At 43.2% G+C, this 14,528-nt stretch overlaps 1 protein-coding gene across 3 annotated transcripts in view; it reads right to left on the reverse strand.

Annotated features, from left to right (window-relative positions):
* The window catches only part of ARHGAP26 (Rho GTPase activating protein 26), a 488,449-nt gene extending 477,382 nt beyond the window's left edge, over positions 1–11,067 (reverse strand). For all 3 annotated transcript variants that reach the window (XM_011994161.1, XM_011994160.1, XM_011994158.1), the window contains exon 1: positions 10,541–11,067. In XM_011994161.1, coding sequence (XP_011849551.1) covers positions 10,541–10,694 — 154 coding nt within the window. In that variant the 5' untranslated portion in view covers positions 10,695–11,067. The remainder of the gene's footprint in view (positions 1–10,540) is intronic.
* Between the last annotated feature and the right edge of the window lie 3,461 nt (positions 11,068–14,528).

The following is a 14,528-nucleotide window of genomic DNA, read 5'->3' on the forward strand; positions in this document are numbered from 1 at the left end:
GCCCGGCCCAAACTTGCCATTTCTGAATGCAGGTTCAAAAGCTCCTGTTTGAAATAAATGTATTTTGTAATGAGTAGACTTTTTTCAAAGTAAATAAATGGTGGCAAGAGTGGGGTAAAAATAACAGAGGTACCCTTTACGTGACTGATCATTAGTGACCACACTGCCCCATTGGGCTTAATAAGCCTTCAGTTGCCTTTCCCACAGGCCTCTCTGCTCCCTCCCCCAGAGATCCTTTGAAACTGTTAGCAATCACCCCCTTGTGCTGTGGGCTGCCCGTTTTCCTGCCTCCTCTCAAAACACTGAGCATCTAGGAGACAAGGACTGTGCCTGCTTCATGCCAGGAACCTGGCCAAAGTAGCCTTCTACATCAACAGGAGCTGGAACAGAGATGGCAGAGGACACGTGGCATGATCCTATCCTCCATCAGGGAAAAGTGCTAAGCTCTGCAGGAGAAGCTGCCAGAGAGAGATGTCATGCAAAACTCCCCACTCCCTCACCAGTTCCCAGGAATTCCAGCGCCCACAGGGAAGCTTCTATGATAGGCAAGGCGTCCCCTAGACCAGAGTCATGGTCTCCGGTCACAGAAGGCAGAAGACTGCCCTCCTTCGACACCTGCCGAATCTCCTGAATGTTGCACACGCCGCACAAAGATAAAAACTCAACAGCACCATCACTAGGAACACAAACAAGGTCTCTCGGATCCTACATTCAACTGATTTCTAGGTACAGCTGTCTCAGTTTGGGGAGTGATTTTTGCTGTGGCTTTTAATCCCAGAATTAATAATACACACAAACTGGAAAGGGGAAAATGGAGAAAATTCTAAGTATCATTTTATTTACAGAGACAATTCTGTAATAAACTGTCTAAAATGGTGAGTTTCCTTCCTACTCTAAAATCATGGTTTATCAAATTCAGTTCACTTAGAACTTTTCAGAAACACTGCTATGAAATACTTCTTAAAATGAAAAACGTACATACCCTTTGGTCCAGCAGTTTCATTTCTAGCAATTTGTCACCCCTGTGCCTCACGCCAGAGGTGCCAGGATGTTCACAACACCATTACTTGCAATGGTGAAAGGTTGGAAATAATCTAAATGTTTATTATGAGGGGAATGGTTACATAAACCATATTTAATTCATACAATAGAATACAATGCAATCTAACAATGAGTGAGCTTTCTATGTACCAATGTAGAATGATATCCAATATATTAAAAGCAAAGGGTAAAACAGCACATATGGCATGCTACCACATAATGTGTATGTGTATTTGTTGGCACATGCATCAATTACACCTGAAAAATACCAAAGAAACTGATAAAATGATGCCTCCAGAGGAAGAAGTGGGGATCAGGAGACAGGAAGCATTGGAGGGATACTCAAATTTTCTTTTGAAATATGAACCACTTATAGGTATTACCTATTTAGACAACCCTTTTAAAAAGAAACATAGCTATGAGTTAAAGTAAAAATGCCTTATTTTATTTGTTCAACTAATATTCATTGTCTACCCCTAACCCACAAGTGTGAAAACGAGATACGCAGTCAGGAATTTGCTAAGGCTTTGGTCCTATCTGTTTGACAGTCTCCTTGGCACAGAAACAGCCAAAGTTCAACTCAGTCAGCTTGGAGATCTGTCTGAAGTCTCAGAGGAGGAGGCAGTTCATATTTTCAAAGTGTTCAAATTAGACTGCAGTAAACTTAAAAGCAGCTCTGACAGCAAGATCAGATGAGTTTTGAAACTTACCGGTGGTATCTTTTCAAACCATATAAAACAGGAGTTTTTTGAGCTTTTGCTGTGTGGCAGCAGCAAGAGTCAAAGAGTAGCTACTGGCTTGGCCCACAGAAACCAGCTAGTTAACAGTTTGGTCCAGAATTCACAAACCCCTCAAACCTTTGTCTATCCGGCAAAGAAACACACACACACACACACACACACACACACACACACACACCCTAACCCCAGGAATCTCCTCTTTCTAAATATAGCAGGAAACTGCCCAGTCTCCAGCTTACCCAGGGCAGCATTCTGTGCCTTCCAACCAAGGTGAAATGAGCCAGACACAAACATGCCATGACAGCTCGTGGCCCACACTGCCAAGCTGTTTTACTTATCATTTCCTCTCTCTCCATTCTGAGTTGTTACAAAAATGTGTAAACCCCAGTCACTATAATTTGTAAAAATTCCTCTGGCTGCTAATGCTGTTGTTCTCACTGTAAATAAACACGATTTCCTTCTTGGTCCCTGAGCTTGGAGGTTAGAATAGACTGTTAGATATGGGCAAAGCCCCATCCCATCTCCCATCTGACCTGTAAGAACATGCAGCTCAGAAAGCATATCGGGCTTTCTGATAATAGGGACACATCCAATTAATTGGACACATCCAACTAAAAGGGGGTGCTTTTACACTATAAACGTCTATACATAGTAGGGACACATCCAATTAATTGTCATCTCTCTCTCCCTGGCACACATACACACACACTAGTTTTATTGTTTGTTTGTTTGTTTTTCCCCATCCCCTGGTTGTTTTAGAATCAGTGTCAGTGTATAACAGAAGGGTCTGTTAAGGATGTTTCTGATTTAACCAAAAGGTTAAGCTTCAGAAACAATCTAACTACTCAAAGGAGCACCAAATTATCAACTGGCTACAAGGATGCAAAGGACCTAAACAATAGATGTCAAAGGGCTTGTAAAAACTGGAGTCAGCAACCATTCCACTTGAAGGAATCCATCTCAGGGAAATGCTGGAATCCACATACAAAAGCAGGTGTGCAAATAATCACTGCAGCATGCTTTCTAATAGTGAACAACGGAGACAATCCAAATATCCTTCAACAGGAAACTGAGTAAATACCACCTATGGCATATCCACATAAAGCTCTCTGTAGTCATTAAAAAGAATGCACTACATGCATGTACTGACATGGAAGGTCTTCAAGACAAATGATCAACTGGAAAAGCAAAACACAAAATAATCCTTACAGTACAATCCCATTTAAGAAAAAAACATACAGAAAAAGGACAACAAAAAAATGCATACCAAACTGCTGACAACGATTGTTAACTAGGAAAAGGGGGTGCTTTTACACTGTAAACGTCTATACTCTTTGATGCTTGCATGAGAATGTATTCAGCAACTACCCATGTCATATTATTTTGTTCTTGCACTATAAGATTAGGTCACTCATTCATATTGTTAATTTTACCCCTAAACCTATCCTTCCCAAGCAAACTAGTTTAGAAAATAGTACCATCATTCACATAATTGCTCAGACCAAAAATATCTGAATCATTCTAGACTTCTTTCTTTTCTCTCATAGCCCATATGCTGTGCAGCAAATCCTGTGGGCTCTACTTCCAAAAATACCCAGCCTCTGACCACCATCTGTGATGCTGCCACCCTAGCCCACAGTGCCATCTTCTCTCACCTCACCTATCACAGCAGTTTCCTTACTGGTCATCTTGCCTCCATTCTTGCTCCACTACACTTGGTCTCTACACAGCTGCCTACATAATCTTTTTAAAGCATGAGTACGATCATGGCATAGCCTTCTGTGGCTGCCCATCACACTTAGAATAAAGCCTAAGTCCTTTCTAGAATTCAAGATCCCTATGACCTGGCCCTGGCCTATCTCTTCGTGCATTTGCCTTCATTCTGCTACAGTCACAACTGGCCGCACCACTGGCCCCCAAACGTCCCACTCAATCTCCCCAGTAATGACTCCTGCATTGGTTACCTCCATCCAAAAAGCCATTACTCTATAGTCTAGGGCTTTGGAGGACATGGTAAAGGTTGAGCAGGGTCTCCATATTTGCTGAACAAAACTTCCTCTGATGGCAAAAAATATATATAATTTTAAAAGTTAAAACGAGGCTCACTCAGAAACTTAAATGTAGAAAAACTACTTTGACTGCTAGGGTAGTATTCCTCCACTGGCTAATTTTTAGAAACGCAATGGCCTTGACAGGATAACAAAGTCCCTTTACAACTTGCTTTCCCCAGTAGCTCAATGGTGATAACGGTTCTTCCTTGGCCGGTTCTCATTTTGTCCATTGAGAGGGCTTGGATCACTAGCTTATGCAGGCCAGAATTAGGAAGTCCAGCCTGTGGCATCTCCCCAGAGTGATGCCCACTGGCCTAACAAGAGCAGAAACCTGAACCACAGCCTCATAAGAACCACTTTCCTAACTCCTGAGATCCTGAAACTGATCAGTTAAATACATCTAAGACGGAAGCACATGGAAACAAATAGTCCCCAAAAGAGGGCAAATGGAGAAAATATACTAAGTGCTGTTCACTTAATCATCAAAAGTTTCATGGGACAAAGTAAAGGAAAAAAAACATCTGAATAGACATTTCAGCAAAGATGATACACCAATGATCAACAAACTCATGAAAAGGTGCTCATCCTCATTGGTCATCAGGATAATGCAAATTAAAAACACAATGAGGTATCACTTCACATCCACTAGAGTGGCTACAATCAAAAAGAAAGACAACAACCAGTATTAGCGAGGATGTGGAGAAGTCAGAATCCTCATTCATTGTTGGTGGGAATGTGAAACGGTGCTTCTGTTGTGGAAAACAGTATAGTAGGTTTTTTAAATAAACATAAGTTTAAATTAAACTTAAACATAAATTTACAATACAACCCAGCAAAATTCTACTCCTAGGTAAAAAATGAAATTAGAAGTGAAAACATATATACACATAAAGACACGTATGCAAACATTCATAGCAGCATTATTCATAAGAGCAAAAAACTGGAAACTACCCAAATCATCAGCTGGTGAATGGATAAACAACTTATGGTTTACAAAATGGAATATTTTCTAGCAATAAAAAGGAACAAACTACTGATACATGCTACAACACGATGAGCCTCAAACACAGCATGCTAAGTGAAAGAAGCCAGATGCATAAGACTACATATTATATGATTCCATTTAGCTTAATTTTTCAGAGAAGATAAATCTTTAGAGACAGAAAATAGTAGATCAGTGCTTGTATGAGGCTTGAGGCAAAAATGCAGTGCCTGCAAATGAGCATGAGAAAGCTTTTTGGGGTGCTAAAAATGTTTTAAAACAGGACTAGAATGATGGTTGCATAACTCTGTAACTACAAACCACTGAATTATACACTTAAGAAAAGTGAGTGGTTAGGAGCCGTGGTTCATGCCTGTAATCCCAGCACTTTGGGAGGCCAAGGGGGGAGGATTGCCAGAAGCCAGGAGTTCGAGACCAGCCTGGGCAACAACAAAGTGAAACCCCCATCCCTACAAATAATAAAAACAATAAAAAATAAAATTTTAAAAGGTGAATTTTATGGAATGTAAATTATAATTCAGTAAAGCTTTTATGAAAAACCTCCCCAGAAAACATGCTGACCTGAAGCAAGTTACTGCTTTGAAAGGAATAAATATAAATACAGTGTTCTTGTGAGAGACAACCATGATAAATTGGTGTGTCAACTCCAAGTGTTAGTGATCACGCTGAAGGGAAACAAAATGGAAAGAAAAAAATACATTTTTATGACTTTAAAAGAGAAAGAATAGTCTTTGTTAATGATAGCTGTTGATAATTAAAACTCAACAAGATATTCAGCCATGAAAAGAAATGAAATCCTAACACATGCTATTAACATGGATGAACCTTGGCAATATTTTGCTAAGTGAAATAAGCCAGATATTTATGACAAATATTGTATAATTCCACTTATAAGAAGTACATAGAATACGCAAATTCATAGAGACAGGAGAATAGAGTTTACCAGGGTTGGGGGAGGGGAAAGGGGGGAGTTATTGTTTAATAGGAACAAAGTTCCAGTTTGTGATTATGAAAATGTTCTCGAAAGAGACAGTAATTATACAACATGGTGAACATGCCGAAAATCACTGAATTATATACTTAAAAATGACTAAAGTGGTAAATGTTGTGTTATGTATATTTTACAACAAAAAAACCTCAACAATAAGAAATAACCCAAATAAAAATGGGCAAAAGATCTGAAGACATCTCACCAAAGAAGATATGCAGATGGCAAGTAAGCAACACGGAAAGATGCCAAACATCATATGTCATAAGGAAATAGCTAAATTGTTTTAAATGAGATACCACTACACATCTAGTAGAATGGTCAAAATCCAAAACACAGACAAAACCAAGTGCTGAGCAGAATGTAGAGCAACAGGAACTCTCATTCATTAGTGGTGAGAATGTAAAACAATACAATCAGTGGAAGCCAGTTTGACAGTTTCTTAAAAAAACTAAACATACTATTAATATTACTACATAATCTAGCAATTATACTACTTGGTATTTACCCAAATGAGCTAAAAACTTATTTCCACATATAAACTGCATGCAAATGCTTATATCAGCTTTATTCATAATTGATAAAACTTGGAAATGATCAAAATGTCCTTCAATAGATGAAAGGATAAACTATGGCACATCTAGACAACAGAATATTATTCAGCAATAAAAAGAAATGAGCTATCCAGACATAAGAAGACATGAATAACCTTGAGTACACACTGCTAAGCGAAAAAAAAGCCAATCTGCAAAGGCCACATACTATTTAATTCCAACTATATAACATTCTGGAAAAGGTAAAACTAGAGAGACAGTAAAAAGATTCGTGGTTGCCAGGGGTTAGTGGGGAGGGAGGGACGAACAGGTGGAGCACATAGGATTTTTAGGGTGGTGAAACTATTCTGTATGATATTATGATAGTGGTTATATGTCATTATACATTTGTCAAAATCCACAGAATGTACAACACAAAGAGTGAGCCCTAATGTAAATTATGGACTTTAGTTAATAATGTTATATTGATATTGGTTCATCAACTGTAACAACTGTACCATGCTAACGCAGGATGTTAGAAATAGGGGTAACTGGAAGGAACAGGTATGAGGCGCTCTGTGGGAACTTTCTACACTTTCCACTCAATTTTTCTGTGAATTTAAAACTGCTCTAACAAAAAAAAAAAAAAAAAAAAAAAAATCCACTAATGATTTTAAGTGCAGGGAAGGAGGGTTTAAGCCAAAGTCAATGAGTTGAGAACTACAGACTGGATGCAAATTTATTCAGTCCAACTAAGAACACAGAATGGAGTAAAATGAAGGGATTTTTTTCAGCCAATGTTATACAAAAACTACAAAACTTTGTTTGAATTTAATTTACTGCCATTTATGCTTGTATGAGTAATATTCAAACTGTCAATTACTACCATTTACAAATAATTAGGAAATGCCTTTGATTTTCTTTATTCACAAGGTACTGAAACAAAGCAAAAGATCTGGGGAAAATATTTTGCTACCCAACTCCACATCCATTTGTTCCACTGGGATTTTCTGAGTAACATAATTACTCCTAAACAAAGCAGGTTGGCATCAAACATCCTTTGAGAGTTTATGCCATTCAAGAAGCGCTTATGTATTGCAAAATGCCTATTCTTAATTCTAACAAGTACAAAAGGGTGACAGGCTTTCAACCATGTAACTCAATGCTGACCTTTTTACTCTTGCTTTAAAAGGCAAAGAGGATGAACCACTTACTTACCTTACTGAATCACACCAAGAACAGGTTTTTGGCCTCTCTGTTCAATGCTGTATTACTCAGTGAAAGGACAATCACTGATAATCATTCAGGGCTACCCCCAAAAGAAACTTTGCTGCTTTACAAAGTCAAGACATATTCAGTCACCTTTATCTGTCCCTCTAGCCCACATGGGTTCTTCAAAGCCTGTGACGGAGAAAGAATTACAAAACTTCAGAGGATAATACAACATCTTAGCTGGCCTTTCCTACCCAGGACTCGGAGTCTAAAAAACAACTCGCAATATTTTCACTTAATCAAGCACCTGCTGCATGTTTCTCCTTTACGGGATCTAGATCTATAAAGAATTTGCATCCCCATTGCCAGCATCTCATTCATAAAGTGGAAGTAATAGTAACAATGATCTACCTGAACTTTGGCAATCCCTAGAGGACAGTTTTACTGCCTGTGATTAACACTCAAAAGCAAGCTAAATCCAAAGAGCTGCAAATACTAGTTATAAAATAACTGTAAAATAAAATAAATATGGCTATAAAATAAAGCCACAAAAGTTTAGAGCTATAAGAGAACACAGATTATCTAAACCCAGTGTTTATATAATTATGTATTTATGTTTAAGTTGTACTGGAAAAACACTTCTGTTTATAAACATAATAAACATGACTGAAGAAAAATAATACACAAACATTAATATAGTAGTACACAATATAGCAAGCATCTCATGATACCAGAATGTCTGAAATCCAGGACACAATGGTTGACTCCACCCTCTATTTCAAGAGGTCACCTGACCTGATCAAGTAGTAGTTAGTAGTGGTAGAATACATTAGTAGAGCTGGATGTAGAGAGAACAGAACACCTAGTTCCCCATCAGTCTCTCCCCCAGATTACAGGGCTGATCCATTCCATTAGACAGCTTAAATAACCTTTCAACTCTATCACTGCAATGTTCCTTCCTACCAAAGAATTCTTGCCCCCAAAAAAATAGTAGTAGGAAAACTGCCAGTCACCCAAAGGCACCCTCCTCAGATTCAATGCCAAAATAGAAAACACAAGTCCAAATCCTAGGGCTTGGTGCAAGAGGTTCCATTCCGGGCAAGTGAGATGGGGCAGAAGTAAGAGCTCTGCATTGGCAGGGACTCCACCTCTGGCTCAAACCAGGTGGATTCAAAAGCTCTAGTCCTGCTGCTAGAGCTGTGTGACTCAGAGGAAGTGTTTTCCCCAGTCTCTGTTTTCTCATTTGCAAAATGAATCTAAGCACATGAGATAATTATAGGTGAAGAGTGCCTGGAATGAAGTACACCTCTGTAAGCACAGGGGTAGCAAAATATTCACTGCTACACCCTTAGTGCCCAGTGCAGTGCCCAGTGCAGTACCCAGTACACCACAAGCACACCAAAAGTTTGCTGAGTGAAGCAGAGAACCCACTAAAGCCAGCCTGAGGTTCAATCAAAATTCCTGGGCCCAACCTGTGAGTGGGCCCCCAACTTACTCCAAACCAGGGACCCACGTCCCCTAAACCAAGAATGGCCTTGATCATTGACAAAGGAAGAGTCTGTTCATATGTTTCAGGTAAGGCACAGCCTGAGAATCCGCCTCTAAGAAGCCTCATCACATCACAGTCCTGTGTTCATTTCATCCCAAAAGATAGGCACTCTGAGCTGCCCTGGCATTCCATTGTCTCTCTCTTCATTTTTAGAAGCAACAAGCTGACAAAATGACATCTCAGGCACCTGACTTTTGTAAGTGCCCTTTAAAGAGGCTTGGGAACAATTCTCATAGCTAGGACTCTACTCTGCTAAGGCAACCTTTCTTAGCTGAAAGGTATCACCTACTAACAAATCCATCACAGAAACAGATAAAGTAAGAGAGTCAGAGACAATTCCACTATCTGCCTTCATGTAGTTCCTGATTCTTAAAACTAAAAGATGAACTGAGCTATTTTTAAATGGGGAGACTGAAAAGGCACCAAAAACGTTCTCACAATCCAAAGCACTCATCCCTAGAGCACGCTTATTTGGCCAGAAAAAGAAACTCTTTGGCTCTGCAAAAGTGAAGCAGAATGCAAAACTGCATCTCTCCCCTTGTACCAAAAGGAAAAAATGCAAAAATGGTTTTACAAAAGGTCCAAGAATGTTTGAAATACGTTTAAACTTCTTTCTGAGGACTATGGACATTCCTTCTCAGACCTTTACATTTTCAAGGATAATGGGAGAGGTAAAAAGGAGAGCTTGGGAGCAGGAGAGGGAGAGAGTTGGGATATGTACATTCTATTTTTAAACCCTCGCCCACAGTTTAGAGTAAAGGAACACTCTGATTCTCTACTCCCACCCCTATCACCTTCTGCTAAACACAAGAATCAGAACCTGCGCACGTACTGATTCTAGATTTAGAGATCACTGGCTGCCAATACTCCAAGGAGTCGCAAGCTAAAACCAAGCATTCCACCCAGGGAACCCGGCGGCCTGACTGGGCTGGAGCTGCGTACAGGGAGCGAAGCAGTCACAACCCGCCTTTTCCCAAGGGGAGGCAGCGCCCCCTCGGCAGGCCACGCTCCATTCTCACGGTTGGGCACCCAAGGCTGAGCAACTCTGCCCCTAAGGGAGCTGGAGCTGTGGACACGATGGGATCTGCCCGCAGACTGCGGCGCGCTGGGCACTCTGGCCCCACTCCTGGGGACACCTGCGTGCCGCGCACGCCCACCCGCGGTGCCCCAGAGCACCACCCGCCCTCGGTCACCTCCCGACCATCCCCGAACGCAAAAAGGCGGAGCGACGGGTCCCTCTCTTCATCTGATGGTTGCCGGTTCGCCCGCTTTACGTATCCTTCCTGCCTCGGAGGCGTCGACACCGGTCCCCCAGTGTACCGGGAGCAGAAACCCGGCGGATGCGCGGGCAACCCGGGCTGAGCACCACCTCCCAGTCCCTCCCGCCCCGGGGCCGCGTCCCCGCGGGGCTGGGGACACTCACTCTTGAGCGCGGTTATGAGTGACTTCCCGTCCTTGATGAGCTCCTTGATGAATTTGTTGGTCTTGTCCAGCTCTGCTTCGTGCGACTTGAGCGTCTCTCGGAAGTGTGGGCTATCGAGGCAGCAGTCGCTGAACTCGAGAGCTGGGAGCCCCATGGTGCCCGCGGCGCCCAGCCGCGGGGGCGCGCCTCCCCCGGGACCCGGGCCGCCCACTCCCCAGAGCACGCACGCGGCAGGACCCCGACCGGCTCCTCCGACGGCCGCCGGCTCCACAGGTGTGGCGCTAGCTCGCTCCCCGCGCGGTGACCGCCGGCACGCAAGACTCCCGAACCGAGCCCGGACCCGGCCGAGGGGCTGCTGCTCCAGGCGCGGGCAACGGAGTGGTTCGCGAGCAGGAAACGCAGCGCCGACCCGCAGCGGCGCCGGGAAGCGAGCGAGCGGGCCAGCGAGTGCAGACACCGCCTCCCCGCCTTCTTAGCTAGCTAGCTCTCGTCAGCCTCGAGCGCCCTCTCACAGCAGCCTCGGCCGCCCCGCCGGCGTCTGGACCGCTCGAACCTGCTAGCGATGACTTAATCCCCGCCGGGCCAATCAGCGCACCCTCCCCTGCCCGACCCTCGGGCCGCCCGGGGACGCCCGGCCCTTCCGCGGTCTTGATCCAATCAAAGGGGCCTGGAGGCAGGGTCTGCGACTGGGGGCGTGGCCCTCGCCAACGCCTAGGTCCGCAGAGCAAACTCCGCCTCCTATTGCCCTCCCGGCGTTGCACACCCCGAAACCTAGGGGTGAGCGTTGCTGTGCACCCGCTCCAGCACCCTTGCCCGCCTGCTCCGGCCCGAATCCGAGACGCGCATGGGGAGTCTGCTGGTCCTGGGAGCCGAGGAGCCTCCATGTGCCAAGCATGAAAAACCTGGGAACTAAGGCTGCAGTTCACCACAACATGCCCTGCACTGCTGGGCAACCGATTTTACACTAAAAATGCAGCCCCCTGCCCCGGGAGAATCCCGAGCGACCAAACGCTCCTCTTCCAGTCAGGCAGAAAAAAATGTTATTTGCATCTTAAAATTACCAGCTCTTGCCTGCAGTCTTCCCGCACCCTACGGTTCGTCTCCCTCACGGCCACTCCTGCTCAGAACCCGCCCACGGCTCCCCTCAGCCAAAGGAGCTCACATCCTTACTAGAATTTCAGCCGCCTGTTATTTTCCTGCTCTGCATCTAGCACAATTTTACATAATTCCGTCCACTGCCTGTCATCCTTCGCTACACGGTAAACCCCACGAGGGCAAGTGCCCCTGCAATTTTATTGTCCGCTGTTGCATCCTGGCACCTAGCACAGTGGCTGGCATTTAATAACAGATATTGAGCGCTTCCTATGTGCTATGTGTGCTATGGTGATTGATAAGTATTTGTGGAATAAATGAATGATCCTTTCCCAGAGCCATCTCCACCTCCCACGCCCAGTGCATTGCCCTGTAGTCCCTCTGTTCGACCGCAGGACTCAATTCTGGCATCTCACTCGTTGCACTTGTCAGGCTGGGTCCCACAGGGTGTCTAGTGCTGAATTGTGAACTCCTGGAGGATAGGGACTGTCCTTGAATAAATTATCTCTATGTCTTGGAATCAGCAGCCCTCCTTCAGCTACGTGGGGGCTTCATGTTTGTTTGGGTTGGTTTGTTTTTTAAATAGGTCTGCTATATGAAGGCACTAGCCTAGATGATAACAATACAAAGATGAATTACAGAATGAATTTAGCTGCTGGTGGTATTAGGAGAGATGGAAGTGAACAAGCGATAACCATGCCTTGTGATAGGATGGAAGGCCTGGGTGCTTGGGAACATGGATTTTTCACTCAGGAGGGGTCAGAGGTGTCCCATCTATATTAAGAAAGCAATTGATGTACTAAATTCATAAATGGAGCATGGTGGTTCACACCTGTAATTCATCGTTTTTGGAGGCCAGGTGAGAGGGTTGCTTGGGGTCAAGAGTTCAAGACCAGCTTGGGCAACATAGCAAGAACCCCACCCCCGACCATCTCTATAAAAAAATTATAAAATAAATAAATGTATAAATGAATGAATGTGATCTGTTTGATAGGTGTATCTACAAATTTAGACTTGATAGCAGGTCCAGACAGCTATCTGATAGATAATTACAACCAAAAATCATTGTTCTTCACTTGCCAACGATGAGAAAGATCTAGAATGGAAACCCTATGAAACTAAATCTGTTTAATGCTTTATCTTGAGCCCCTAAAGGTAGGTGTTCTGGTTATCTATTAATACAGAACAAATAACACCAAAAGTTAATGGTTTAAGACAACAGTAATCATTTTATTTTCTCTCACAATCTCTGTGGGTTAGGAATTTGGGGAAGCTGAAACCACTGGATGGTTTTGGCTTGAGGTCTCTCATGTGATTGCAGTTGGATGGTGACAGGAGCTGGAAGAGTGGATGGTTAGGTGGGCATCTCCCACTTTTCAGGTGGCTTCTCCAGAGACTCAGGGCTTCTCCATATGGCCTTTCTCTGTGGCCCGGTTTAGGCTTCCTCATATGTGTGTGAACATATACAGCTCACAAGCGGAAAGCTGCATCACCTTTTATGACCTAGCCTTGTGAGGTGGGAGGCCTGCAGGACTTGTTTTCCAATCACAACCCCACTGATCAAACCAGGATTCAGTCAAAACAGGATTCAGTGAAGCAGCCAGCAGAAACCAGCAGGCAAAGAAGAAAGACACTTTTAGTTGCCCTCACTGCTCATTAGCATGGAGACACTCCCACCATTGCCATGACAGTTTACAAATGCCATTGCAACGGGCCATGGCAATGGCCTGGAAGTTACCTTATATGGTTCTGGAAACTCCCTGCCCCCTTTCTAGAAAGTTCTAAATAACTCACTCTTAATTAGCATATAATTAAAAGTAGGTATAGGTACAGCTGCCAACAGCCCTGTACACTGCCCACCCTGAGCATACTCCCTATGGGATAGCCCTGTTCCACAAGGAGCAGCACTGATTCAATGCAAGTTGCTTTCTCTTACCACTGGCTTGCCCTTACATTCTTTTCTGGGCAAAGTCAAGAAGCCTCCTGGGCTAAGCTGCAATTTGGGGGCTTGCCTGCCCTGAATCACTTGGAAGTCACATACTTCTACCACTTTCATTAGCTACAAGCAACTCATAAGCCCACCCAGATTCAAAGGGAAGGAGATTAGACTGTACCTCTAAATGGGGGAATGATAAGAATGGGAGATATTATCGTAGCTATTTCTGAAAAATATAATCTGCCACAGTGGGTCTAGCATAAATAGTAACATTCAATACATGTTAAATGAATGAAATAAAATGTGATCCACAATTATTTGTTTTATCCCATTGAGGAATAGTAGGTGAATGTGTATAAAATAATATATATGTATAATAATAACAACAATAATATATCAGCTATCATTTGTTAAGCTCTCAGTTTATGCCAGGCACTATGGTAAATTATTTACATGCATTTATAGCTGTCGTAGTGGCACACGCCTTTAATCCCAGCTACTCAGGAAGCTGAGACACAAGAATTGCTTGAGCCTGGGAAGCACAGTTTGCAGTGAGCTGAGGTCGTGCCACTGCACTCCAGCCTGGGTGACAGAGCAAGACTCCGTCTCAAAAAACAAACAAAAAAAATTATTTACATGCATGTAATCCCTACAGGGTGAGACTGGCACTATGATAGTTCCCATTTTTTCAGATAAGAAATTGAGGCCTAGAGTTGTAACCTGAACCAGCTTACCTAGATAATATTAATAATTCTGTGTGGCACAAACGTGTAACTTAATATGCCCATTCACAGACAAATATGTAAATATGTGAATAATATGTAAATTTCTCATAAATTTAATCTGGAATTTCCACATAAGACCTCCCACACTTTCAGCAGTATTACTACAAAGAGAGAATCAGAAACAGCAGTACAGGCTGGGTGTGGTGGCCCAAGCCTGTAATCCCAGCACTTTTGG

The sequence above is a fragment of the Mandrillus leucophaeus genome, unplaced genomic scaffold (assembly GCF_000951045.1).
Source record: "Mandrillus leucophaeus isolate KB7577 unplaced genomic scaffold, Mleu.le_1.0 Scaffold443, whole genome shotgun sequence".
Lineage (NCBI taxonomy): Eukaryota > Metazoa > Chordata > Mammalia > Primates > Cercopithecidae > Mandrillus > Mandrillus leucophaeus.